At 35.9% G+C, this 18,183-nt stretch overlaps 1 protein-coding gene across 1 annotated transcript; it reads left to right on the top strand.

Annotated features, from left to right (window-relative positions):
• The first annotated feature begins 3,405 nt into the window (after nt 1–3,405).
• asip2b (agouti signaling protein, nonagouti homolog (mouse) 2b) lies at nt 3,406–12,556 on the top strand. The gene is made up of 3 exons (XM_056472125.1): nt 3,406–3,731; nt 6,729–6,805; nt 9,171–12,556. Exons 1-3 carry the CDS (start codon nt 3,584–3,586, stop codon nt 9,354–9,356), a joined length of 411 nt encoding a protein of 136 aa, XP_056328100.1. The 5' UTR covers nt 3,406–3,583; the 3' UTR covers nt 9,357–12,556.
• The last annotated feature ends 5,627 nt before the right edge of the window (nt 12,557–18,183 follow it).

The raw sequence follows: 18,183 nt of genomic DNA on the forward strand, positions 1-18,183 counted from the left end.
TGTTACGAGGCTGTAAACTTTGGATTCGTTTATGAGCAGGAAATACCCTCATACAAATCTCTTCATTATAGATTGTCAATGCAAGAAGCTTCCAGTGCTGCTAACAAATAATAATTATGTTTTGCTAACATTAAGCCCTGAAATTGTTTCCAAATGCTGTGTGATCGAGACATTTTGAACTAATTATTTTAATGATGTCTGGATATTTTAAAATAGAAGGTATAATATAAAATAAGGGTGGCATAGGGACTCAGTGGTTAGCACTGTTGCCTCACAGCAAGAAGGTTGCTGGTTCGAGTCCCGGCTGGGTCAATTGGCGTTTGCATGTTCTCTCCGTGTTCGCATGGGTTTCCTCCGGGTGCTCCGGTTTCCCCCACAGTCCAAAGACGTGCTATAGGTGACTTAAATAAATTAAATTGGCCGTGGTGTACGTGTGTGAATGCGAGAGTGTATGGGTGTTTCCCAGTGCTGGGTTGCAGCTGAAAGGGCATTCGCTGTGTAAAACAAATGCTGGATAAGTTGACAGCTCATTCCGACCCCTGATGAATTAAAGGGCTAAGCCAGGGCTGTCCAAACTCCGTCCTGGAGGGCCAGCGTCTTGCATAGTTTCACTCCAACTTCCTTCAACACACCTCCCTGGAAGTTTATTGTATGCAGAAAGAGCTTGATTAGCATGCTTCAGGTGTGTTTAATTGGGGTTGGAACTAAAATATGCAGGACACCGGCCCTCCAGGGCCGAGTTTGGACACCCCTGGACTAAGCCGATGGAAAATGAATGAATGAATGTCCCAACACAAATCAATTAAATTAATGTAACTTATAAAATACAAGTGGAATGAACATAAAACAATTAAGTTGTCTCCCAGTTAAGTTTTTATTATGTTCATTTATTGAATACATTTATTGAACACATTTGGGTTTATTTGGATTATTATGCAATGCATTTATTTGTAGTATTAGCTATAAAATATACATATTTTGTCTATTAATTATTTTTTAAAACATTTTATTTAAAAGTTTTTAACATTACACTTAAAATTAAAAAATTATTTTGGTAGTTTAATTGGTGTCCAACAGTGTTTGGCTTAATTGTAACACCGTTACAACTAACCCCGCTGTGTCATGTTATCCTCAAAACTGGCTCGCTTTCACTGTATTTCTTATACCTTTCAAACGGGTTCCATCTTTTAGCCTAGAAGATGGTTATTACAACAATATAAGATTTTACGTTAATACTTTCACAGATTTATTTTAAATAAAAAATATTGTCTACAATAAAAAACTATTTCATGCTGCAAAAATGGTTTCTCCTGTGTTTCTTATCCAAATTTCGCTGAACTTTTTCAATAATTGGCAGCAAGACGTCTGCCGACACTGTGGTGAAAACCTCGGAAGCATGCCACGGTTTACCCTGAGCAAATATCTTAAAACGCCATGTAACATTTTACCCCGCGTTACTTTGTGCCCCGCACTTCCCTACCTTTATTTATGAGAGTGTTGTATTGTGTATTATGATAACCGTTTTCAAGGAATACCACAGTTTGGAAAAGTGAAGGTTTTAAAAATGGCAAAATTTCTGTAATACCGTTCCTAAGGTATGTGTAAGATTTTTTTATTAACATTTTTTGTTTGTTTTTTAAGACAACAGTATCTCCAGCAGAAAAATATCCAAAGATGCTGTTTTAAATTGTAAAGAAATCTGTGTGTTTGAAACTAATGAAGACAGCAGAAGTCAATGATTCATTTGAAGTATTTAGCCTGATTTATGTTTACTGCTCCAAAATATAATAAATGTTTCAAAAAATAAAATATATTGTTTTCAAAGGGGAAAAAGGTTTTGTTTTTTACCCAGGAGCAGTAATCACAATACCGTGAGACCGTGATATTTTTATCCAAGGTTATCATACCGTCAGAATCTTATACCGGCCCATGCCTAATTATCATCAATTCTAAAGCAAAAAGTCAATTTCACAGCCTAGTATATTTATTTCAAGTGCAGATGACTGACAGAACCCAATTTCCTATACTATAATAGACACTGTTTCCCCAAAAAGTTTACTGAGTTATTAACTTGTATCATTACCAGCCTACTACGGGAGCGTGGGGCACAAAGAAACGCAGGGTTAAATGTAACAGTTTTAAGGTATTTGCTCAGGGTTAACCGTGGCATGCTTCTGTGGTTTTCACAATGTCAGTGAAAAGACGCAGACGTCTTCCTGCCAATTATTGAAAAAGTTCGGCTAAATTTGGATGAGAAACACAGAAGAAACCATTTTTGCAGCATAAAAGTATTTCTTATTATAGACAGCATTTTTAATAAAAAAAAAAATCTGTGAAATTATGAACGTAAAATCTTATATTGTAGCGATTACCGTCTTCTAGGCTAAAAGATAGAACCATTTTGAAAGGTGTAAAAAACACAGTGACTGCGAGCCAGTTTTGAGGAAAACATGACACAGCGGGGTTAGTTGTAACAGGGTGTTACAATTAAGCCACACACTGCTGGACACCAACTAAACGAACAAATTAATTCTTTGAATTTTAAGTGTATTGTTGAGAACGTTTTAAATAAAAATGTTTTTTAATAGAAAATATTTTTTAATAGAAAAAATTTATTTTATTGCTAATAATGCAAATAAATGCTTTGTATAATAATGGATAAATGGATAATAATGCAAATAGATTCAAATGTGTTTATCCAATAAACAAATAAATAAATAAACATACTGTGCTATGTAGAATAAAAAAGAAATGAGCCAAGTACTGAGGAAATATAGCTACTATTTAAAGTAAACAGAAATCAAAATAACTGTGAAATCTGCATTTATAAGCATGTGTTACAAGTAACCCCCTGTCTGTTACAACTTGCACCGCAGGTGCATGGGGTAAATAGTAATACTTATACTCCTGGCACTTTGGGCTATACTGTACAGAAACCACAGGTCCGGCGATCATAATTTCAGTGCTCATTTGTAGGAGAGGCTTGTGTGTTGTTGGTAAAAATATATGGTTTGTCTAACCCCATTACTTTGTTCATTATTTGACCAAAACCAAAAAGTGTTACTTTGTGCCCCGCTCTTCCCTATGCCTACAACTACTAATATTATGAATGTAATCTCAATATTCTAAAGCAAAAGGTAATATTAAATATATATATAACAAATAACTAGCTGAATACGCAAGAGAAATATAATGTTGAACCGTACAGGAGGACCGTATGCCGTGCACATCACGTCGAAAGAACATTGCCAGGACGTACAGTCAAAGTTCCGAGTACGTTCCCTGCTGGCTTGGTGTGATTCAGCCAGTTTCTCCGCCATAGTAGATTGATGCGGAGTGTTGATTGGCAGCAGCTCGTGTTTCTCAGCGCCGTGATGGATGAGATGAGACTTTGGCTCTTGGTTTTCTCCTCGAGCTGATTGAGGACTGCTCGTGTGGGCGTGGATGAGTTGTGTGCTGCCTTTATAAACGGTGAGAATGGGCTCTACCAACCATCTCACTTGTTGAACTCTATCTATTTATCTATCAGAGGACAGAATAAGGAGACTCACTTCGGAAAAACTCCCCTCCATCTGGTCGGAAAATGACGACGGCGGTGCTGAAAGGATTTGTGCTCTTCATCTGCTTGTTCTTCACAGTAGTTCAGTCCATCTCATGCGAAGCCAGCAAGATAGAATCGCGCAAAAAGCACGAAAACGACGTGGCGCACCAAGGATCTGCAATGACAACAGGTAACATTGGATTATAATTCAAATTATATGGATGTATTTAAATTATAGTTATCTGTTATATTGGAAATTTAATATAATGTATCGAGCAGTGAACGTTTAAACCATTTAATATAATACATTTAGCTATATCTATAAATATGTTGTAGTTTGTATATTTTTTTTTAAATAAAACTTGATTTTAGCCTATATTATTTTCTTAAATTTTAAAAATAGACATATTTGAACTGAAAACAATAAACAGAATACAAGCAGTCTAAATACAGCCTGGGAACCAATTTTATTATGAGATCTGAATATCATATAGTCTGTACAGTAGTTATATTCATATATATATATATATATATATATATATATATATATATATATATATATATATATATATATATATATATATATATATATATATATGAGTACACCCCATTTTTAAAATGAATATTTTTATCCATTTCTCAGTGAATATGAATAATATATATTGGTGCATTTGAACAAAACAGATTTATTAAACAGATTTATTTATTAAAATAATATTTTAGTCACAAAACATCTTTAGAAAAGGAAAGATAATACATTTAAAACACATAATACATAAAAAACAATTACAAACTGTAACATTTCAACAAAATTGTATGTATTTGTTTTTGTTTCTCTTGATTTTTGCTATTTTTGAAAATTTTATTTAATATTTTTCCTTCTCATGAATTTGGGCTACTAATTTTTAAACCATTATTCTAAATTATTTTGTTAGATTAGCTCCAGATCTGGCTTCAGTACTGACTAATGTAATGTATATGCACGATATAATACAATATATATTTAGTTGTAAAAAAAAATAAAAGTTTTTTTATTAGTTTATTTCATACAGTTACTGTTGAAATGTTTAAAATATATTTAACCAGCAACAAAAAAACAGATATTTACTAGTTAATGTATATGATATAATATATGGTTGTACTGTATGTACTCACAGGCTATTAGTAAGCATACAAAAATAGTAAATTAAATGTTAAAGTATAATAATTTTATGTATTTGACATTCTAAATGTTAATATAATAACAAATAAGCAGAACCCTATTTCAGTTTTCTAAAATGACAGTTACTGTATGTAATATAAAATGCATATACTTGTTTGTATCTGCATGATGTAATTAAATTTCTATAAAACAATATTTAATGTGTTAATTTGACATCAGCTTACACTGATAATATCAAGTTAATAACATTTATTTATTTATACAGTTATGCCTCTATAATATACAGTTTAAGTCAGAATTACTAGCCCCCCTGTATTATTAGCCCCCCTGTTTATTTTTCCCCCCAATTTCTGTTTCGCGGAGAGACATATTATTATTTTCAACATCTTTCTGAACATAATAGTTTTAATAACTCATTTCTAATAACTGATTTATTTTATCTTTGCCATGATAACAGTAAATAATATTTGACTAATATAGAATAATATGATATTTGAATAATATAGATATTTTTTAAGACACTTCTATACAGCTTAAAGTGATATTTAAAGGCTTAACTAGGTCAACTAGATTAACTAGGCAGGTTAGGGTAATTAGGCAAGTCATTGTATAATCATGGTTTGTTCTGTAGATTATCGAAAAAAATATAGCTTAAAGGGGCTAATAATTTTGACCTTAAATGTTTTTTTTTTTTAAATTTAAAACTGCTTTTATTCTAGCCAAAATAAAACAAATAAAACGTTCTCCAGAAGAAAAAATATTATCAGAAATACTGTGAAAATTTCTTTGCTCTGTTAAACATCATTTGGGAAATATTTAAAAAAGAAAAGAATATTCAAAGGGGGGCTAATAATTCTGACTTCAACTGTATATATAGTTGTATGTATGCATCATTTTAATAAGCATTTTAAAAGATCTCCTTAATTCTATATTATTTTATAGTAATAATCAGACTATATTAAATAAATGATGTTGCTATCTTTAGCTAGATTTTAAATAATAATAATGTGCACTCTGTCTATTAGACTATTCTGGTTTGCAGTGTTTAAAAGTGTGTGTGCGTGTGTGAACCATCCAAAATGAGCAAAACCAATAGTCTCCAAAAACCTCCCTTTGGAGATGTCTTCATTTCTAAAACTGGTATAAAAAAACTATTTTTTTTGTAAATGCAGAAAGATTTCTTTTAGGGCTAGGTTTAGGGCTAGGTGTATGTTAGAAAATTAAAACTGTATTTAAATATGTGTGTGTGTGTGTGTGGTTCTGGTTATTATCATGTTGTGCGAACCAAATGTCCTCTCAAGTATCGCAACATCAGAGATTTGTGACCTTGTGGGGACATTTTTTGTGGTTGTTGTTGAAGAAAATGGATCTTAAATCACACAGAATGAAGTATTTTGAAGTGATAGTATTTAGAATTTTTTATGGGAAGGGGTAGGGGGGGTAGAATATACTGTACAATACAAAAATCAGTTTGTCTATGGGAAGTCCCTATTAAACACGAAACCCCTGTGTGAATGCATGTGTGTTTCCCTTGACAAAATACCTGTTTGGACATCCACTGATGAATTGTTATCTGATGATGCTTCGTTTCTCACCCTGTATGAAATCATTGACTGACCACCTGATGATGTTTTGGTTTTCACACATCAAAATCGTGTCGTAGAAAATCACAAAGGCTGCTTTTCTTCTCAGGGATTTTGCAGCTACTGTCAACGTCACTAATGAGCTTCAGAAGCGAAGTGATTTTCTTTTACCATTTCTCCACGCACAGTCTCGCTATTGACCAGCCTGCACTCAACGGCTTCAGTGAAAGACTCATTATTCTCATGTGAACGGCTGAAGAGAAGATATCTGTCGCTGTCACTTTCAAGTGCCACCTGGTGTTCTAGGAAATGATCAAATGTGAAGTCCGGTGCACAACTGTATAATATATGTTCAAAGTCTTAACTCGCTGCATCTGTGTGTGTGTGTGTGTGTGTGTGTGTGTGTGTGTGTGTGTGTGTGTGTGTGTGTGTGTGCCAACAGGTGTGTGGAATCAGGAGAAACCAAAGAGACTCTTTGCCAGGACTCGCTACCTGTCTCAGCAGAGACATCATGGGGCGGTACGCTGTTCCACATCACACACTTGCTATTTAGGGCAACATTAGCCATGTTTCCATTTAAAGATGTGAATTAAATTTATGCGCAAAACTGGAATATCGCATAAAACATTTGCAAATAAAGCACCGTTTCCATCCAATGAGTCCAAGTGAACAAAATCGTTACTTCCTGATGAACTTGCGCCAAATATCAAAAGAAATATGGACGTTGCTTTGTTGAGAGAAGGCATTTTTCATATATAATAACTTACTTGCATCTTAGAACATGTATCATATCATAGTCATATCCTTTCAGATTCGTCTCCGCTTGCACTCCTTGGAATCAAGGATGGTCATCACTTCTTTCTTGTATATAATATTTAAAAATATTTGCACCTCATCGTCCACCCAAACATACAGTACCTGTTCTTTCTTTATCACATGATTTGTTAAAACAAAATCACATGACTTTTTTTGATGCGCCTGTTGGAATTTTTTTCAGTAAATGCGTTTCCACCGTAGTTGATGTGCATTTTTTGTTATCGCATAAAAAGTTTATCCTACTCAGTTATTTTATGCGCATCTTGGCATTTTCATCCAGGTTTTTTTATGCTGTTCCTCATCACACCCTTGCTATTTAGGGCAAAAACAAAGACCCTAACAAAACAAACACAACATTAGCCATGTTTCCATCTAAAGATGTGAAGTAAATTTATGCGCAAAACTGGAATATCGCATAAAACATTTGCGAATAAAGCACCGTTTCCATCCAATGAGTCCAAGAGAACAAAATCGTTACTTCCTGATAAACTGGAACCAGGAAAAATGAAAGTTACTGCGTTAGGAGAAGGCATTTTTATTATATAATAACTTACTTGTATCTTAGAACACATAGACGTATCATATAATAGTCATATCCTTTCAGAATCATCTCCACTAGCGCTTCTATGAAGATTTGTGCGTTCCGATCAAGTTTTCCATCAAAGATGGTCGTCACAGGCATTTTTCATATATAATAATTTACTTGCATCTTAGAACATGTATCATATCATAGTCATATCCTTTCAGAATCATCTCTGCTCGCACTTCTGGAATCAAGGATGGTCGTCCCTTCTTTCTTGTATATAATATTTAAAAATATTCGCACCTCATCGTCCACCCAAACATACAGTACCTGTTCTTTCCGCCATATTTGTTATCACATGATTTGTTAAAACAAAATCACATGACTTTTTTGATGCGCCGTTGGAATTTTTTTCAGTAAATGCGTTTCCACCGTAGTTGATGTGCATTTTTTGTTATCGGATAAAAAGTTTATCCTACTCAGTTATTTTATGCACATCTTGGCATTTTCATCCAGGTTTTTTTATGCTGTTCCTCATCACACCCTTGCTATTTAGGGCAAAAACAAAGACCTTATCAAAACAAACACAACATTAGCCATGTTTCCATCTAAAGATGTGAAGTAAATTTATGCGCAAAACTGGAATATCGCATAAAACATTTGCAAATAAAGCACTGTTTCCATCCAAAGAGTCCAAGAAAACAAAATCGTCACTTCTTGATGAACTTTGCACCAAATATCAAAAGAAATATGGAAGTTGCTTCTGTTAAGAGAAGGCATTTTTCATATATAATAACTTACTTAAATCTTAGAACACCTAGACCAGTGTTTCCCAACCCTGTTCCTGGAGGCACAACAACAGTACATATTTTTATTGTCTCCCTTATCTGACCCATTAACTTCAGGTTTTGGAGTCTCTTCTAATCTTCTGATGAGGTGATTCAGGTGTGTTTGATTAGGGAGAGGTTGAAAATGTGTACTGTTGGTGTGCCTTCAGGAACAGGGTTGGGAAACACTGACCTAGACATACCATATCATAGTCATATCCTTTCAGATTCGTCTCCGTTCGCACTTTTTGGAATCAAGGATGGTCATCACTTCTTTCATGTATATAACATTTAAAAATATTCGCACCTCATCGTCCACTCAAACATACAGTACCTGTTACTTTCTGCCATTTTTGCTATCGCATGATTTGTTAAAACAAAATCACATGACTTTTTGATGCGCCTGTTTGAATTTATTCAGTAAATGCGTTTCCATCGTAGTTTATGCGCATTTGTTGTTATTGGATAATGTCAATTGTTTTATGCGCATCAAATTTTATGTTTTATCTTGGTGTTTTCATCCAGGGTTTTTTATGCCATATTCCAAATTTGCTGCTAGAAACGCAGCTAGTGTTGAAACGTGCAAGAGCAGCAGTGTAAAATTCTTTCTTGGAAGTGGAGTTGATCCTTTTTACATTAAAAATCTTGAGTTAATACAAATGCATTAGCAGTTCTTTTCTCAGTTTATTCGTTTCTCGTGAAACTATGTGTCCTCCAGAGACCTAAGCCCAGGCCCGAGGCGGTTTCCCCGGCCCAGACTCCAGCGCGCCGCTGTGCCGGTCTGACGGAGAGCTGCTCCTCGCTCACTCCCTGCTGCGATCCATGTGCTTCCTGCCACTGCCGGCTCTTCAACACCATCTGCCATTGCTGGAGACTGGGACACCTCTGCCCCAAGAAGACCTAATCGCCCCAAACACGCACATGTGTACATATTGGTGGTTCTCAGCTGCTTTTACTTCAGTTGATTGCGCAACAATTGTGCTAGCAACAACAAAAATGGTTTTACACATACAGTTAAAATCAGAATTATTAGCCCCCCTGTATGTTTTTCTCCCAATTTCTGTTTATCGGAAGCTCATCATTTAACATGATAGTTTTAATAACTAATTTCTAATAACTGATTTCTTTTATCTTTTCCATAATGACAGCACAAAGCTTCAAGCTTAAAGTGACGTTTAAAGGCTTAGAATCACTGTATAACAATGGTTTGTTCTGTAGACAATCAAAGTAATAAGTAATATTGCTTAAGGGGGCCAATAATGTTGACCTTTTTAGGGTTCATTTTTAGAGTTTCATCAAAAACTGCTATTATTCTAGCCTATATAATACAAATAAGACTTTCTCCAGAAGAAGAAATATTATAGGAAATACTGTGAAAAATTCCTTGATCTGTTAAACATCATTTAGGAAATATTAGAAAAAGAAAATTCACAGGAGAGCTAATATTTTTGACTTCAGCTGTGCGTCATTGTTAGTCTGGTAACACATTCCATCAAGGTTCCATTGGGGAAAAACTCGAGTTAATGTTAATTCCAGCTCGTACTTATACTTACTCAAATTTAAAAGTTGACTTTATCTGACAATTAACATTTTGCTTTATTATTATAATGCATTTAAATCAACAGATTCTTGTCGCGTTACCATAAAGGTTGAGAATGTCAGCGATTCAGAAATACAATTTTTTATATCTGACAACAGCTGTCTGAGCTGATTAGCTTATTCCAATATTAATCTGTGGCAAAATGCTGATTGAATTATGATTTCTAGGAGTTACAAGAAGATGTCCTTTTTACACTTAATTCACGCTAAGCCACATATTTGTCTTGTGGCTTATTCTACAGTGAAAAAAATGCTAAATCAGTAACATCTAATGGTGGCTTCACAAATCAATAATGTATTAAAAATAGTAAAAGTTATTCCTTTAAGTTTTTTTTTTAAGCTTTTACGTAAAGATGATGTGATATATCGCCCAACGAAGGGGAATTTAAAGTAAAAACAATCACGGACATCTGATTGAAGTGTTTTTCCAAACCAAAGTGAAGTTTCACAAATTAAAGCTGCGGTCACACTAGAGTTTGAGCTTGCGAAATTCTGTCATATGTCTCTGCGAAAAGGGGCGGGATTAAACAAGATGATTACACATTTAAAAAAGCGAGCGATTGCATTCGCGTGCGTATGAATGGAAGTCTATGGGGGAAAAACTCCAGTGTGACCGCAGCTTAATTTCGAAAGGAGCACGTGATGTGATTGATCGCAGCTGGCCTCTCATCTGTAATCATTAATAAACCAATTGGATTATTCCAAACTATAAATAGCCCGACTAACATTACTCCCTTATCTTCGTATTTTGAAGAATCCCCCTTCCACCCCATCTCTTTCTTTCTTTCTTCCTTTAAGAGTTTGAGCTCTTGAGAACTACCTGATCTTGTACCCCCTACATGCTCACTGAGAGCCCTGAGCTCAATTATCTCCAAGCTCAGGATTCTCTCCTGGGACAGAAATCTGCAACCCAGGCTCATTCTGAAAATGTATCACTATACAGTACCAGGAGCTATGTTTTTTTGCCATTTTTGTTTTCGCAAATCCTCCAGAGGCCGCTGTGTACGCTTTTTGAGATCTCAAATTTCTCTTGCGAGTGCCATTCGCGCTTGCTGTTCTGGCGTAAATCCACCAGAGCCCTCTGTCGACTGACTGACTGACTGACCCACCCTCCTCCTTCTCTAAACAAAACCAATAGTATTTTAAAAAGCACCAATTAACCCGCCCACCCACCCACTTCCCTAAACCCAGCCGACAGTTTTAAAAAGCAAGGCAGAAAAGAAAAGCCCTCGCCTGATTTTTACCACATTTTTAGATTTGACCACATTCTCACCTTGTTATTGACTTTGTTTATTTTATTTTTATTTTTTGTATTCTGTTTTTGTCTTACCCACTTTCTGGAACCGTTCTTCGTCAGATTCGAACCCCGTCGTCGGGGTCAACTCCTCTCTACATTTCAAGAGTGCTGGCGTACGATGCGAGTCACTAAACAAACTACGGGAATGTAGTACATACAGACTAAAGCAGTCAGCTGGTAAGCGCAAAAAGGAACAGCATCATACCACCCCATATCGTTCATTTTAAAGACGAAATGCAGCCATACGTACTTCTGGCTACATAATTCGCAATCTCCAGAAATGTAAATAGGGCTACGTTTTCACAATTCAGAATGAGCCAATGTTGCAAATCTGCTGTTAGTATCAAAAAATATCTAAGTGTGAACTCTTAAAGTGCGCAAAGTTGGCCACTTTGAAGGCCCCTTTGAAATCATGGATTTTGAAGGGTACAAGTGATGGACACTTCAGGAACCCATGATCCTTTAAGGACAGAAGATGTCTTATGTCGCAAACTGCATTCTATTGAGAAGCACTAAATTCATTTCTTCGAAGCAGTCATTAGGGCTTAGGGATGAACGCTTCCAAATGGAGCGCAGTAGTTGCATCCCAAATGGCACACTATGCACTAACACAATCAACAGCATAGTATATGTATTTAGTGTCTTCCCAAATGGAACGCTAACATTTTTTTACTAAGCGGAAATTCAAACTGTTTCCCAGATGATGTTTGACGGTTGCCATATTAGTGAAATAAATGACCAAATCGGCCGATGAGTGTGTGAAGTGTCTAACATTCCATACTTCATTTTAACAGTTGAATAAGTGCATCATCTATGTAACAGTGCATTATACTATTTACACTACAAAATGGCATAGAATAGTGCATAAGTATGCGATTTGGGAAGCACATAGAGTTTGTCCTGTAGTGCAATAGTAAAAGTACTCATGCATGAACACATAACTGAACACAAGATGCACAGTTTTAGCAAATTCACATTTTTAGAGTTTACACCATACCTGCCAACATTTGTCCCTGAAAATCCAGGAGACCTGGGGGTTAGGTTCGAGGGTGAGGGTGTGAATAACACTGTTGAGAACCGGGTACTGTGTACTGTGGTGTTAGTAACTGTACTATGAAGCGTATTTCCAGCGGCCGCTGCGATGGGATCCTATACCAATGTTGGCGAGCTGGGGGTTTCACAGACTGTACCAAAATGCTGAGGACCGGGGGGAGGGATGGGGGGTGAGTACGAGAGTTTTCTGTGATAAATAACAAAATGGGAGGGTGGCGTGGGACATAGGTCTGAAATACGGAAGACTCCCGGTAAAAATGGGAGTGTTGGCAGGTATGGTTTACACCAGGGGTCACCAATCCCGGTCCTGGAGGGCCGGTGTCCCTGCAGGGTTTTGCTCCAACTTGCCTCAACACACCTGGCTGGGTGTTTCAAGTATACCTAGTAAGACCTTGATTAGCTCATTCAGGTGTGTTTGATTAGGGTTGGAGCTAAAATCTGCAGGACACCGGCTATCCAGGAACAAGTTTGGTGACCACTGGTTTACACAGATGATAACAGTAATGTTTGATTTTAAAAAAGGCATTTTGAACCCCACATTCGTTTTTTTTTTTTATGTTTTCCAAAACCGTTTTTGTGAACATTAACAAAACAATTACTAAAGATCACTTTCTTAACCTAAATACATTCAATTGTAGAAACAAAAGTACTTTATATGTGGTAAATCACAAATGACACCCACTTTTAATGTGCATTACCAACACAATCTCACAGCAATTCGTAGTTTTGGCTAAGTCGTATTAATTTGTATGATCTCATTTGTACATTTTAGTACGATTTGCTCATCCCCCAATAAGGGGTAGAGTTTGGGGTGGGATTTGGAGGTATTACTCCTTTTAATATTATGTTTTCATATGAATTAGCCACTTTTCTGACAATACATAAAATAGGTACAGTCTTCTAAACACCCCATTCCACTAAAGTGTTACCAAGTATTTTAGCGTTTACTGATTGACTCACTCTTTTTATTTTTGTTTTGTTTTTTTGAAAGAAGTAGCAATTGGAGATTCATGCTGTGATAATCGACATCACAATTGCTGTTAAATTTGGAAATTAAATATTTAAAAATAAAAACACTAAACAATAAGGATCCATCTGTTAACATTTACATTAATTAGAGGCTCATTGTAAAGTACTACAGTAGCATTTTTTTATTTTCATTGAGAAAAGGCTTTCAGATCCTCCATATGAGAACCACTGTTATGTATCACACACGCCGCTCTGCAGCAGCAGAATTTACCTCCATGTTTCCACACTCTAATACTGCTATGTAGCATGACATGGATCATACATGACATTTAACTGTGTACAATCGATGTTAACTTCCATACGACTCGAGTTATTCGCTCTCTCTGTACACCATAACACTATTGTGACTCCCTTGCCAGCTGGAGATGTTATTGAAGTGAACTTTTGTAGGATTCACGCTGGCAAAGTTTAGGTTTTGTTAATACTCTCGATATTTTTCAACCCTTGTTAAGCGAGGAGCATATCTACAGTAAAGTAAACCTGTATAGAGATGCATAAAATGTGCAGTAAATGTGAATCTGATGTTGTTCTCATACTGTGATCTTTTGCTAGTACGTTTTGAGATGCTTGTTTCTACTGTGATGATTCTACTGTCATGTAACACCTCTCCATGTTTTCACTTCCTACACAAAACAACGTACGTGTGGATGTCAAGCAAATGCTTAAGTGTGAATGGAAATACCTCTTATTATATATTTATATATTAATTATTATATATTTCTATCCATTGTCAGGTCATATTGACTGAATATTATTACTAAACAATAAGAAACGAACAAAAAAAAAAGGCGTTCAATGTCCTCTCAACTGATTTATTTGTAATAAAAACATTTAGAACTGCTTTATGAGAACTTTCTTCAATTAAGGTCTAAAAAAAAGAGTCATGATTGTATTTGTTTGGTGGCAAAACGGGTTTAAATAAGCTATGCTGCATTTATTTTTTATTTTTACCAACCCTAAAACAAAAATACATGGGAAAAAGTTACAAAGTAATAACAATACAAGGGCGTCTATTTGCATAAAACTCTCAGACGTGCTGTACTTAAGAGAATGGGATGAAAAAAAATGCCCTCAGTTGTCTCCTGGGTTAACCGGTCGCACATCGACCTATATGGTCTCATAGGTGAACCTGTCGGAGATCGGTCACGCATACCTGCGCTCTCAAGTTCAAGGCTGCAGTTCAAACCAGTAAATCTACCCACCATACAGGCAAAGTTCACCTCAAGAAAGAACAAAGTGGTGTCAGTGAGTTTGAATTAAAGGGGACACATTAAGCCCCTTTTCATAAGATGTCAAATAAATCTTTGGAGTCCCCAGAATGGAGAGTGAAGTTTCAGCTCGAAATACCTCGCAGATCGTTTATTAGCTTGTCAAACCTCTCCCTATTTTGTTTTTCTGTGTGTCCTTTTAATTTTCAAACTGACATCTAGACTGGGCCAGGAATTTTCGGAAGGGTTAGTGTTTACGGTTATGCCAGTTTTGACTACTAGCACGTCAACCGCTCTGTTCTGAGGCCAGTTGCATGAAGCCGGTGTTACGGTGACCATGTTACTGGTGACACACTCCAGATGTAAACTATTTACATTTACAATTTTTGCCAAATCATATCTACAAAATTTAGCCACAGCAATAAGATATTTATATCACTTGATGTTGGCATTATTGCGTTAATATTGGGTTTTTCAATATTTGTAGTGGGAAAACAGCATTAAACCAAAATAAATAAATAAATCGATAATATTAATTACAACCCCAAATCAGAAAAAGTTGGGACAGTATGGGAAATGCAAATAAAAAGAAAGAAAGAAGAAGAAAGAAGTCATTTCTAAATTTACTTTGGCTTGTATTCCATTGCACACAATACAACAGCACATCATGTAATGTGTTTCTCATGATTTTTATTTTTATTTATTTATTTATTTCAAAATTAACACGTATTCTAGTTTTGATTCTTGCAACACATTTTAAATAAAAGTTGGAACAGTAAAGCATTTACCACTTTGTAATGTTGCCATTTCTTTTCACAACACTTAAAAGATGTTTAGAGACTGAAGATGAAGTGTTTTTAGGTGTAATTGTGTCCCATTCGTCCTGCAAACAAGTCTTATGGTGGGCAACAGTAGGCTACGGGGTCTTCGTTATCGCATTTGTGCTACAAAGGGACAGCGTTTACATCTGTAATTGAATTATTTGCTTTAATCTAATTTAGAGAAAAATAAGACTAAGGTGTTTACATGAGTCACTTTTTGAATGTTCCTTTCATGATCTCGTTTTACATGTTATATTACATAATTCGATTAACGTCATTGCGTCACCGCACTATCCGCATTTCCTCCGGAGTTTCATGCAATTTCGTGTGTTTCATTTTTGGTTGGTCAACTTTGACTGCAGTTTGGCACTTTCACTTTCATTCACAAACATTTCATGCATGTACTCCGTGACAAACGAGATATTGGATGCAACTATGAACTGCTGGAAGAGTGTTGTTTTAATGAAAGTTTATACCGCATGCTGACTGGAAGAAAAAAAGCCTCCGCATTTTACGATACAGGTGTCTGTGGTCTGCACTGGCTGGGTACGTGCAAAGAGTGTCAAACAACAACGTGCGTGCGTGTGTGTGTGTGTGGATTATCCTGTCGCAAAACGTGGTAAAAAAGTCCTACATGATGATAATAATTCGAAGGTGTTTACATGCCTGTACTGCCCTTCAATAATGCGACTAAAATCAGCATACTCCACACGTCTTAATTAGATTTCTCTTTAGTTCGATTGTGACCTTAATCTGCTTAAATGAATCAAAAAATGCTCTTACATGGTTAAGTCTTAATCAGAGTATTGTCTTAAGCGCATTAAAATCGAAAAATTGGTGTCCATGTAAACATAGTCAGTGTTCCACACATTCTCTGTTGGAGAGAGGTCGGGACTGCAGACAGGCCAGTCAGATACCTGTATCTCTTCCTCCACAGCCAGGATTTCATAATGTGTGCAGAATGTGGTTTTGCATTGTCTTGTTGAAATATTCATGGGTATCCTAGGAAAAGAAGGCAGCATATTGTGCAGCATCAATGGTGCCATCACAGAAGTGCAAGAAGTGCCAAGGGCACTGACACAACTCTATACCATGACAGACCCTGGCTCTTGGACTTGTTGCTGGTAACAGTCTGGATGATCCTTTTCTTTTTTAGTCTGGAGCACACAGCGTCCATTTCTCCCCCCAAAAAACTGAAATACTGAATCATCTGACCACAGTACACGTTTCCACTGTGTGATGTTCCATCCCAGTTGCCTCAGAGCCCAGAGAACATATGGCTTCCTTTTGCCACAATACAGTTTTCACCGGCATTTGTGGATGTAACTACATATTGTGGTCCTTGACAAAGTTTTGCCAAAGTAGTCCTGAATGAATGATGATTCTTGATGCAGTGCCGCCTGAGGAATCAGAGATCATGGTAGTTCAGCTTAGGTTTGTGCCCTTGTTCTTTACGCACTAAAATTCCTGCAGACTCCTTGAATCTGTTTATTATGTTGCGCATTGTTGAAGGTGAAATATCCAAATGTCTTCCTATCTTTCTTTAAGGAACATTGTTTTTAAACATTTAAATTTTCTCATGTATTTGTTGGCAAACTGGTGATCCTCGGCCCATCTTTGCTCCTAAAGGACTAGACCTTTCTTGAATGCTGCTTTTGTTCCAAATCCTAATTACAGTCACCTGTTGACATCACTTGTTTCAAATCATATCATTATTTAACCAATTTACCTGATTAATAGCCCTAAACTGCTCCTGAGCCAACTTTTTTGAATGTGTTGCAGGTCTGAATGACAGGAAAGGGTGCATATTTACAAAGAGATGAAGTTGAGCAGACAAAACATCAAGTATTTTGTGTTCATTTTGTCTGCAATGAAGTACAAGTCAAAGTAAATTTGGAAATCACTACTTTCTTTTTTTACTTGCGTTTTCTATACTGTCCCAACTTTTTCTGATTTGGGGTTGTAAAAGGGATTCAAGAAAACCACTTGACATGGAAAAACAAAGGCACTATATATATAGGCATATATATATATACACATATACATCACTTAAAGGTTGGCACAAGATCATTTTTGAATTAATTCCCCTGGATCATCTTACCCATGTTTTACACAAAAAACAGACCTTTTTTTTTTTTTTTTTGGACTCATTTGGATTATTTAGAACAGTTTTTGTCCTATCATGCTGAAATGAATATTGTAACTGTATTATTTTCTGAAAAAAAAGCAATGTTTTCAGTCCTTTTCTGATCTGTTTAATTTGGGATAGTCCTCTTTTAAATATAATCTGAGCTTTTTTTCTCTCTCTCTCTCCATTGTTTTGTGTTAAAATGTCTTTTAAAGATATATTGTTATGTCTGTATTATTGTGAAAATCCAATAAACATAATTTTTTATTTTTTTAAAGCAATCTTCCCAACCATTAACTGCATTTACAGGAAAAAAACTGGAAATTGCACCAAATAAATAAATAATTAAGGCATAAACCTGTTTCTTAGCGATGGGTTGCAGCTGGAAGGGAATCCACTGCGTAAAAGCATGTGCTGGATAAGTTGGTGGTTCATTCTGCTGTGGCAAGCTCTGATTAATAAAGGGACTAAGCCGAAAAGAAAATGAATGAATGAATGAATGAGGCATAAACCTGTTTGAACAAGAAAAGCTCTCTGGGGCAATGTGTCTAGACTTTGACAGTAAGTCATATGGACATATATACAGAAGTAAGTTA

The sequence above is a fragment of the Danio aesculapii genome, chromosome 2 (genome assembly GCF_903798145.1).
Source record: "Danio aesculapii chromosome 2, fDanAes4.1, whole genome shotgun sequence".
Lineage (NCBI taxonomy): Eukaryota > Metazoa > Chordata > Actinopteri > Cypriniformes > Danionidae > Danio > Danio aesculapii.